Consider the following 12,131-nt stretch of genomic DNA (forward strand, 5'->3'; position numbering starts at 1 on the left):
ACAGTTTGTATATGTGACTGTTCTTGATCTGGCCAACTGTTTTAAGGGGTGTTTCCTTCACCAGGGAAAGAATTCTTCGGTCACCCACCACACAGTTGTTTTTCGTGGTCTTCCGGGTCTTTTGGTCTTGCTGAGGTGAATGGTGTAGGAATTACAACAGTTTGTATATGTGACTCCCACTTTTTAAGGGACCAAAAGTAATGGGAAAATTGGCTGCTCAGCTGTTCCATGGCCATGTGTGTGTTATTCCCTCATTATCCCATTTACAAGGAGCAGATAAAAGATCCAGAGTTCATTTCAAGTGCATTTGGAATCTGTTGCTGTCAACTCTCAATATGAGATCCAAAGAGTTGTCACTATCAGTGAAGCAAGCCATCATTAGGCTAAAAAAAACAAAACAAACCCATCAGAGAGATAGAAAAAATATTAGGTGTGGCCAAATCAACTGTTTGGAACATCTTTAAAAAGAAAGAATGCACCGGTGAGCTCAGCAACACCAAAAGACCCGGAAGACCACGGAAAACAACTGTGGTGGGTGACCGAAGAATTCTTTCCCTGGTGAAGAAAACACCCTTCACAACAGTTGGCCAGATCAAGAAAACTCTCCAGGAGGCACATGTACAAACTGTTGTAATTGCTACACCGTTCACCTGATTTGGATGTAAATACCCTCAAATTAAAGCTGAAAGACTGCAGTTAAAGTGCATCTTGTTTGTTTCATTTCATATCCATTGTGGTGGTGTACAGAGCCAAAAAGATTAGAATTGTGTCAATGTCCCAATATTTATGGACCGGACTGTATATACATTATATTACCAAAAGTATTTGGACGCTGCCTTTACACACACAGCTGCAGCTATAACATCTTCACCTCTCCTGGGAATCTTTCCACAAGGTTTAGTAGTGTGTCTATGGGAATGTTTGACCATTTTTCTCTGCTCTAATTCATCCCAAAGATGTTCTATCGGGTTGAGGTCAGGACTCAATGCAGACCAGTCAAGTTCCTCCACCCAAAACTCGCTCATCCATGTCTTTATAGACATTACTTTGTGCACTGGTCCAAATCATTTGTTGGAGGGGGGATAATAGGGTGGGGTTATTTTTCCAGGGGTTGGGCTTGGTTTCTTAGTTCCAGTGTACGGAACTCTTAAGGCGTCAGCATACCAAGACATTTTGGACCATTTCATGCTCTCATCTTTGTGGGAACTGTTTGGAGATGGCCCCTTCCTGTTCCAACATGACTGTGCACCAGTGCACAAACAAGGTCCATAAAGACATGGGTGAGCGAGTTTAGGGTGAAGGAACTTGATTTTCCTGTACAGAGTCCTGACCTCAACCCGATAGAACACCTTTGGGATGAATTAGAGCAGAGACTTCAAGCTGGGCCTTCTTGTCCAACATCAGTGCCTGACCTCACAAATGCATTTCTGGAAGAATGGTCAGGCATTCCTATAGACACACTCCTAAACATTTATTTATTATATCTTTTCATGTGACAACACTGAAGAAATTACACGTTGCTTCAATGTAAAAAAGTGAGTGTAAACAGTGTAAATTTTCTGTCTCCTCAAAATACCTCAACACAGCCATTAATGTCTAAACCGCTGGCAACAAAAGTGAGTACACCCCTAAGTGAAAATGTCCAAATTGGGCCCAAAGTGTCAATATTGTGTGGGGCCACCATTATTTTCCAGCACTGCCTTAACCATCGTGGGCATGAAGTTCACCAGAGCTTCACAGGTTGCCACTGGCTTCCGCTTCCACTCCTTCATGGCGACATCATGGAGCTAGTGGATGTTAGAGACCTTGCACTCTCTTCTGTTTGAGGATGCCCCACAGATGCTCAATAGGGTTTAGGTCCGGAAACACGCTTGGCCAGTCCGTCACCTTTACCCTCAGCTTCTTTAGCAAGGCAGTGGCCGTCCTGGAGGTGTGTTTGGGGTCGTTATGTTGGAATACTTCCCTGTGACAGAGTCTCCGAAGGGAGGGCATCATGCCCTACTTCAGTATGTCACAGTACATGTTGGCATTCATGGTTCCCTCAATGAACTGTAGCTCCCCAGTGTCAGCAGCACTCATGCAGCCCCAGACCATGACACTTCCACCACCATGCTTGACTGTAGGCAAGATACACTAGTCTTTGTACTCCTCACTTGGTTGACCCCATCTGAACTAAATACGTTTATCTTGGTCTCATCAGACCACAGGACATGGTTCCAGTAATCCATGTCCTTAGTCTGCTTGACTTCAGCAAACTGTTTGCAGGCTTTATTGTGCATTATCTTTAGAAGAGGCTTCCTTCTGGGTCGACAGCTATGCAGACCAATTTGATGCAGTGTGTGGCATATGGTCTGAGCACTGACAGGCTGACCCCCACCCCTCCAACCTCTGCAGCAATGCTGGCAGCACTCATACATCTATTTCCCAAAGACAACCTCTGGATATGACCCTGAGCACGTGCACTCAACTTCTTTGGTTGACCATGGCGAGGCCTGTTCTGAGTGGAACCTGTCCTGTTAAACCATCGTATGGTCTTGGCCTTCATGCTGCAGCTCAGTTTCAGGGTCTTGGCAATCTTCTTATAGCCTAGGCTATCTTTATATATAGTAACAATTCTTTATTTCAGATCCTCAGAGACTTCTTTGCCATGAGGTGCTATGTTGAACTTCCAGTGACCAGTAGGAGAGAGTGAGAGCGATAAACACCAATATGTAACACACCTGCTCCCCATTCACACCTGAGACCTTGTAACACTAACAAGTCACAAGACACTAGAGAGGGAAAATGGCTAATTGGGCCCAGCAGTTTAGACATTAATGGCTGTGTGTTGAGTTATTTTGAGAGGACAACAAATTTACAATGTTATACAAGCTGTACACTCACTACTTTACAATGTAGCAAAGTGTCATTTCTTCAGTGTTGTCACATGAAAAGGTATAATAAAATATTTACAAAAATGTGAGGGGTGTACTCACTTTTCTGTGTAAATTATATATATATATATATATATATATATATATATATATCATTTACAATTTTACATTATACACACATATACTAATAAATATCATATCAATGAAAATATATTACGTGTGAAAAGAGTGAAAAGCTACTTACATATATTTTATCTTTACTATACCGAACTTTAATGTTATGGAGGAGTGTAGCTTCATTAAGATACATCAAAGAACCTGAAAAGATAACCACAGTTAAAAGTGATCAATTTATACCGTTAACATAAAACATAACAGAAGTCACAAAACGAGTTAGTTCTATTCATTGCTGCGGAGATGAGATGTGGTCCTTTCAAAACGCTGTGCTGAGAAAGGTACTACATACTTTTTCTTTTGTTCAGCAGAGAATACAGTGGTATGAACGGACTTTGTGGAAAACATGACAAATTGCTTTGCTTTGTGGGACTGCAGCAGGCAAGGCTGCCCATCACAGCCTAATGCAAATAGTGAGAATGCACCCCAAGGCTCCTTTCACACGGGACGGATCCGTAATGATTTGCCCCGTGAACATCCACTTGCTCAGCAGGGATCACTCCGCTGATCCCCGCTGAGCCGGTGGATGACAGGGCGGTCCCTGCACACTGTGCAGGGACCACCCTGTCAGATCTCCGCTCCCCTCTATGGGGGGGGGGATAGGATGAAAACGGACCGTCTGTCCGTGTTCATCCGATCCGCTCTGCAGATGATTAGAAAAAACAGGATTTTCCCCCGTCTGCAGAATCGGACCATAGCGGAGACAGATGATAATGGGTGTCAGCGGATGTTCATCTGCTAACACCCGCTATCCCATAGGGATGCAAGTATGTCCATATTTCATCCAAAAATGGATGGATGAAATACGGACATACGGTCTGCACGTGTGAAAGGGGGCTGAGGGTCATATAAAAAAAAAAAAAAAAAGTGAAAATGTAAAAAAATTTTAAAATGTGAAACCCAAGCCTCACTAGTTTTGGATGCCTGCCTCCACTGAAGCACATTTGGAACCTGGGACCTCACCCGTTGGAGGGAGGAACACCTCTCTATAGTTCTACCTCATCCCACCACCTTTTTTCCCCCCACAAACTCCCTCTTAGTCCCCTCTTTTCCTTATCCCTAGCCTCTACTTTCCTCCCCGAAAGGTATGCCCCCCAACATGTTTGTTGCAATATGGCACTGTGTTACTTTAAATGGAAATTGTGCAGTCATGTGACGCTGTACCCAGATAAATTGTGTCTTTTTCCCCCAAAAAATACAACTTTCTATTGGTGGTATTTGATCACCTCTGCATTCTCTATTTTTTGCACTATAAACAACAACAAAAAAAAGAGCAACAATAGTAACTACAATCTATTGTATAGATTTATGAAATTATTTATAATTAAAATTATTATTATTTATTTTTTTATACTGGTAATGGCGGGAATCAGCGACTTATAGTGGGCCTGAGATATTTCGTCAAACTATCGGACACTGACTCTTCTGACACTTTGCAGGAACCAGCAACACTAATACAGTGATCAGTGCTAAAAATATACACTGTCATTGTACTGACACTGGCCAGGAAGGGGTTAAACATTGAGGGTGATCAACAGGTTAACTGCTTGCCTAGCCAGTGTTTTGTGTGCTTTATGTCCTGCTTTTACTAGGGGAAGAGATGGATTTTATTCTCTGTATTGCAGAAACACAAAATCCATCCTTTCCTCCCTGTCAGAATGGAAATCTGCCTTATTTGCATTGGCAGATCTCCGTTCTGTGTGTCTTACCGATTATCGGCAAGTGCCAGCAGACATCCAGTGCCTGGTGCTCACAGATCGGCATCTACTGTGATTATTCACAGCAGAAGCGGTATGCCTGTGGCGCGCATGCCCCCTTCCCTTACATTCACTGCCTTTCTAAATTCACCCCCACATGATTACAAAGTACTAAAAGGAGGGACAGAGTAACAAAATGACTGAAAAGAATCCAGGTGTATATTAATGTATGTACCCCTACTATAATATATATATATATATATATATATATATATATATATATATATATATATATATATATATATATATATATATATATATATATAGATAGATAGGAGAGAGAGAGAGATTTTCCATGCATTTCATGTCCAAAAACATAACTGAAAAAGAAAAAAGGTAATGGGCAATCCCACATTTAGGGCCCTTCCACACTCCGTATGGACTCTGCTTGCTTAGTAGGGGGATCTGTCCACGGAGCGGATGGATGACAGGTCCATGTCCGCTGCACTTATGCAGGACAGACAAGTACACAGCCCGCTCTATTCTATGAGTGGTCAGACGTAAATGGACCAGCTTTTCGTTTAAACCCGAATGCCCTCTGATTAGATCTGCCCAGGCAGAGAGTAATGAATCCCCATTTTGTTTTTTTTGCGGATCTGATTGGAGGTAGGCAGGTGTAAACAGATTTCCGCCACTCCATAGAGCAGAATAGAGAGTTCGATGGGGTCTGCCTGAAAAACAGACAGGTGAACTTGATGGGAACAATTGTGTAAAAGGGACCTTACAAGCAAGTGCTGGAACAGGTGTTCCCATTAGTAGATTCGCCCTCACATTCTGTCCTGACTGTCCATAATTTCTTGTAATGGGACCACGACAATGAAAACCTGACAAAGCTTCTACTACATTAAGAGAACATCTGAATGTAGTTTTATATGGACTTTTAAATACTACGGTAGACCACTATTTATAAACTGTACTTTATCTGGACAAAAATAAATTGAGTACTTAAAATATTTTTCATTTTTGTCTTGTCTATTTACTGTGTCATCAATATATCTAATGATAAATTTAAGAGTTTAGACCAGGGTTTCTCAACTAGGGTTCCTCCAGAGGCTGCTAGGATTACCTTGAGCAATGAAGAATTTCTAACTGCCAATAACCAATGATATAATTATCCTTTTAGCTGTGCGTAAGGGGGCAGTTTTCCCACTGGTCAACAATATAAGAGTGTCCTTTTCCCACTGACTGTTAATATAAGCGGTCATTCTCTTACTTGGCCACCAACAGCCAATATAAGTAGACACATTTCCACTGACCATCAATGTAAAGGGGGCACTACAATTTTCACCATGTTCTGGGTGACAATTATGCATATACTATATGATTTATTATTTTATGTATTATTGTATTTACAACCTATGAACCATGCAAATAAGCCATTTAGCAGGGGTTCCCCATGACAGTAAAATGATTTCTTTCACTTTGTTTTTATTAAAGCAAGATAGAAAACAACAGTGATACATAACAGACAATACATTTATTTCAGGGGTTCTCCTATTTAAAAGGTTGAAAAGGGCCGATTTAGACCATGAAAATTATTTTGGAAACATCTTCAAATTAAAAAAAAAAAATTTCCAACTTCGAGATTTAGAAATTGAATGTTTCAGACATAATGGAGTCGTAAAGTGATCCTTTTATTCTTTTGCTTCTGGTTTGCAAAAGAAAAAGAAAATTTGTATATTCTTTCAATGAAAATGGGAGTGGTTAAGAAAAAAAGATTACATATGGACTTTGTGCAGCAATTGCATTCATACGAGTCAAGTGGTAATAAATGACTTAGGAGTTATAATCGCAAATTCCTTGTTAATTGGTAACCAAGAAATAAACAATTTCCGTAGAAAAACAGCCCTGTCTGCTTTAGTATTACTTAATGATAGATGTCACATAGATGCCTCGGTCAAAGCAATGCTGTCATACAGTTCACAAAGTATGAGAACATCAGTCAAATGAATGTTTTCTCATGTTCCTGCACACATCATAGCTCTTTGACGATACACTACAAATCACAAAAAAAATAAAAAATGTTGAATTTTAGACCAGGACTCCATAAAAAGTAAGCATGACTACGAACCTTTTACATGTAAGGATTGATTTTTTTTTTTATGTCTGTTTATGGCTAGTATTTGTATCTCATGACTAGGCAGCTCTAAAAACACAGACAATGCTTTAGCTTGAAGAGTTTCCAACATCTAATGGAAATATAAATTATTACAGTACGTCACTGTGTTCTCTTTCCTCTGGCTACATGTAGAAGAGTGTGATTATCACCCTATAGAACAGTACAAGAGGGAACCATAGGGAGTCATATTAGTCTAAGACATTGTTTCTCAACCCTGTCCTCAAGTACCCCCAACAGGCCATGTTGGCATTTTTTCCTTCATATTGCACAGGTGCTTTAAATCAGAGTCAATGTCTTGAAATTTTGGACAGCTATTTTATCTAAGAGAAATTCCCAAAACATGAACTGTTGGGGGTACTTGAGGGCAGGGTTGAGAACCACGGTCATACATCCAACTCCTACTTCAACTAAAAAACATACATATGCCCCCTGCCTCCTTAATTATCAAACACTGGGCATAATCTGGCATTAAAGCCCAAAGCACAATTTGAATAAACTAGGAAAAAGTAGATACTTCTGTCAAACGCTTTATAGCTGTCCCAGATAATGCTGGAGAGATTTTCACCTTACGTCATTCTGACAATATGTAACAGCAAGACAATAATTAGTGGAGAGATCAGTACAGGGACAGGAAGCCAGATCATAAAAAATAACCTGAAAGACATTCTGATCCTTCCCCAATTTACTATAAAAAAGTGTATTTTGAGGCAGTCTATGTCTCCAGTGGAGAGATTTTCAATCATTATCCTGTCCCAGTGGGGGCCAAGGCCATTAAAAAAATAAAAATAAAAATAACACCGATTGGTATTTTATTCCTTCCCCACTAATGAACGGTCTAAAAAAAAAAAAAAAAAAAAGATGTCCCTGTTAAAGTTAGTAAAAACTAAAAGGTACATATTTATTTCATATCTTTTACCGGGGCATTGTTTGACATATTTACTTTGACTGCCAGGGTTGCTTTAAAGCTAGGATTTATAACCTCTTCGCGCCCGCCCTATAGCCGAATGACGGCCGTAGAGCAGGCGCTTTAGTTCGGGAGGCCGTCCCTGGACGTCCTAATGTTTACTTCCGCAATGCGCGCCGCCGCGGGCACGCATCGGGGAAGTTCTGTGTTTGGCGGGTCCCCCGGAGACAGGCAAACACAGATCGCTGTAAACGGCCAATCACAGCGGCCGTTTAAAGCGCGATCGGCGTGTCCAATGGGAGATGATCTCATATGTAAACATGAGATTATCTCTCAGCGTCGCTCTCCCTCCTCACACAGACAGAGTGTGAGAGGGGAGAGATGAATGGCTGCAGCGGCCGTAAGTGTAAAAAAAAAAGTTAAAAAAGTGCCATCCTGCCCCAGTGCCATCCTACCCCAGTGCCACCTGCCCCCAGTGCCACCTGTTAGTGCTATCTGTCCCCAGTGCCACCTGTTGTCAGTGCCATTTGTCCCCAGTGCCATCTGTCATCAGTGCCACGTGTCATCAGTGCCACATAGTGCCATCTGTCATCAGTGCCACATATTAGTGCCATCTGTCATCAGTGCCACGTATCGGTGCCATTTGTCATCAGTGCCACGTGCCATCTGTTGTCAGTGTCACATGTCATCAATGCCACTTATCAGTGCCATCTGTCATCAGTGTCACGCGTCATTGGTGCCACGTATTAGTGCCATCTGTCATCAGTGCCACGTATTAGTGCCACGTGTCTTCAGTGCCACGTGTCTTCAGTGCCATGTATCAGTGCCACGTGTCTTCAGTGCCACGTATAAGTGCCATCTGTCATCAGTGCCCCATATTAGTGCCATCTGTCATCAGTGCCACGTGTCATCAGTGCCACGTGTCATCAGTGCCACGTATAAGTGTCATCATTGCCACGTATCAGTGCCATCTGTCATCAGTGTCACGTGTCATTGTCCTGGTACTCCAGGGCCTTCAAAAGTGTAATAAGTTAGATGTGTAATTTATGCTCCTAGAACACGTGATGACGCTGCCTGCATGTTGGGCCTCTCTATGTGGCCAGGCTGTGAAAAAGTCCCACACATGTGGTATTGTAATACTCAAGAGGAGTAGCAGAATTTTTTTGGGGGTGTCATTTGTGGTATACACATGCCATGTGAGAGAAATAACCTATTACAATGACAATTTTGTGGAAAAAAATAAAAAAAATTAAAAATCCTAATTTTGCAAAGAATTGTGGGAAAAAAATGACAACATTAAAAAGCTCACCATGCCTCTTACTAAATACCTTGGAATGTCTACTTTCCAAAGAGGGGTCATTTGGGGGGTATTTGTACTTTCCCGACTTGTTCGGGTCACAAGAAGAGAGATAGACTCCCTAACTTTCACAAAGACCAAATAATATCCACTAATTTGGGTTATTTTTACCAAAGATATGTAGCAGTATAAATTGTGGCCAAAATTTATGAAGAAAAACTAATAATTTGCATAATTTTGTCACAGAAACAAGGAAATATGCGTTTTTTTTTTTTCAAAATTGTTGGTCTTTTTTCATTTATAGCGCAAAAATAAAAACCCCAGAGGTGATCAAATACCACCAAAAGAAAGCTCTATTTGTGGGAAAAAAAGGACAAAAAATTCATTTGGGTACAGTGTTGCATGACTGAGTAATTGTCATTCAAAGTGTAAGAGCACCGAAAACTGAAAATTGGTCTGGGCAGGAAGGGTGTTTAAAGTGGGATTCCGCTCTTTTTTTATTTTTTTCTTACCTGTCTCACTGGTGGGTGAGTGCTAGCTTCGATTGGCATCCACGTCCGGCGTTTATTTGACCCCCGGCGCGACGAATCTTTTCTTCAGGATGACTTATAAAAACCTACTCTGGCATTTTCCATTTTAACTGTGGGCGTCTGAAGCCCACAGGCATTTACTTCCTGGTATATGATGACGTCTGGCTCCCAGCATGCTCCGCTCCATCTTGCACATGCTCAGTGAGAGCAGTGACAAGGAAAGAAAAACTCCAGGAAGTTCCCGCCCCGTTGTCAAGGCAACGAAAACCACACAGCACAGAGAACAAAGAATGAATGAAAACTAACCCACAGAAGCAATCACTTGTTTGCTTGCTACCTCGTGTGTAATGGCAGATACAGCTGCCTGCCCACTTTAAAAATGGCAAATTCGTACACGCCCTCGTCACGTGACCGGCGTCCGAACGAAATCTCGCGAGATTTCGCAATTTCAATGTCCCCCATGGATTCTTGGGAAATTTCCCAGGGACCATTGCGAGGACGATAGCCACCCCTACTCCCACGGGAGGAGAACCCGGAAGTCAGCTGAAACATCAGAAATAAAAGGTAAGTAAATAATTTTTTTTTTTTTCAGGGTTCGTTTAGGTAAGTATGCTAACTGTTGATTTTAATAACATGAACTTTCATTTTTAGGTACCAAACCACTTTAAGTGCCCAGTAAGCAAGTGGATAAAAGTGCATCTCAATACAAAACCTTATTTTCTTAGTTATAGATATAAACCCTGCAAAGTTTTTATTGCTCGAAGAAATATTGAAAAGGCACTGGGATTTCTATGTCTATGTATACACTCACACTTCAGCCCCATACGCAGCTCCGATGAAAGAGGGCAGTCGTTGTGCCAAAAATAGGTTGGCTGTCTTTTATGATCAAATTATGAGCTATTGAATACTTTTTTGACTCTTACCTTATAGTTTGGCAACCATTCTTGTACGTTTCCATTTTTAGTTATATTCTGGTAGCCACTGAGGGATGCTTCTTCACTAGCTTGGTGAGGCAACTCCCAAAATGAAGAAGCATCCCTCAGTGGCTACCAGAATATAAAAATGTAAACATACAAGAATGGTTGCTAAACTATAAGGTAAAAGAGTCCAAAAAGTATTTAATATCTCGTAATTTGATCATAAAAGACAACCAACATATTTTTAGGGCAACGACTGCCCTCTTTCATCGGAGCTACAAAACAGATGATATAAATATAAAACATGATAAGATCATAAGAAGATAATAATATAGCCAAGACCATAATATGTACATATCAATAAAAATATGTTAAAAGAAAATATATACCATTCCATAAAACACAATGGTGGCTCAAACAAAAGTGTAGGATTACATTTTATAACACAGATCAGTCAACTATTCTTATTAAATACCATTGTGAGTAAAACGATTATTATCATGGCCTTTCAAATAAGCTTGCTCAAATTCGACACCATAATAGATTGGTATATAAAGACAAAGAAAATGAAAACTTTTAACAGCTTAATTCAGAACTGATCTGCTTCCTCATGTAGCTAAGCATTATTCACCAATGTAACAATCTGTACTTGTAGGAGCCTTGGAAAAAAAATATCTGCATACAGGGATAAAATAAAGATAAAGAACAAAACCATTTGTACTTGTTTGAACTTTGGAAAAAAAGTATATAGAATACAAATAATACATACAATGTTTGAAAATGTAGCAATCAGTACTTTTATAAACCTTGGAAAAGATATCTGTTTTAAATTTTTCCCAAAATGTAACAATTTGTATTTGCACCAGCCTTGGAAGAAGTTTCAGCATCTAAATGGGTGAATCATGTAAAAGGTGCAGAACTTGGAACAAAGGAATGAAGATTTGAAAATCAAATTAGAACCAGTAGGTATCTGTATTAAAAATTATAATAGATATTTTGGCAGCTAATGTTAAAGAGGAACTAAGCCCTCCTTCTCCTTTAGAAACAAAGCTGCCATCTTAGCCTATGTTTGATCTGCACTTGACATGGTGCTGCACATTTGATCAATTATGACACCAGCCATTTGATGGCTTAACAGTTCGGTTGCAAGCACTAAGACCTTGAATTTGTTATTTGAAAAAAAACCTTTCATTTTAACTTTACAATCGTACTTACCTGCTCTGTGTAATGGTTTTGCACAGAGCAGCCCCAATCTTCCTCTTCTCAGGTCCCCCGCCAACACTCTGGGGTCCTCCTCTTCTCTGTGTGCCACCATAGAAAGTCAAATGCATTCAAGTGGTAATAAAGGCAAAAACTTAAAAAAAAAAAAAAAATAATAACAAACATATCATACCTCCACTGTGCAGCTCATTTTGCACAGAGTGGCCCCAAACCTGCTCTTCTGGGGTCCCCCAGCGGGTCCTCCCCACATTTGATAACCCCCTCGGAGAAGCACTTCCCCGAGGGGGTTACCTTGTGGGCGCACTCCCTAGTCCAGCATTTGGCTTCCATGGAGGCCGA

The 12,131-nt window shown here is 40.7% G+C and overlaps 1 protein-coding gene across 7 annotated transcripts in view; it reads right to left on the reverse strand.

Moving 5' to 3' along the window:
- Positions 1-12,131, reverse strand: part of MYO6 (myosin VI) — a 416,768-nt gene that overhangs the window by 288,234 nt on the left and 116,403 nt on the right. For all 7 annotated transcript variants that reach the window (XM_077487353.1, XM_077487359.1, XM_077487358.1 and 4 more), the window contains one exon: positions 3,118-3,191. In XM_077487353.1, the coding sequence (XP_077343479.1) occupies positions 3,118-3,191 (74 nt within the window). The remainder of the gene's footprint in view (positions 1-3,117; positions 3,192-12,131) is intronic.

Source organism: Lithobates pipiens, unplaced genomic scaffold (genome assembly GCF_037356315.1).
Source record: "Lithobates pipiens isolate NorthernLeopardFrog02 unplaced genomic scaffold, aLitPip1_a1.2 Scaffold_18, whole genome shotgun sequence".
Taxonomy (NCBI): domain Eukaryota; kingdom Metazoa; phylum Chordata; class Amphibia; order Anura; family Ranidae; genus Lithobates; species Lithobates pipiens.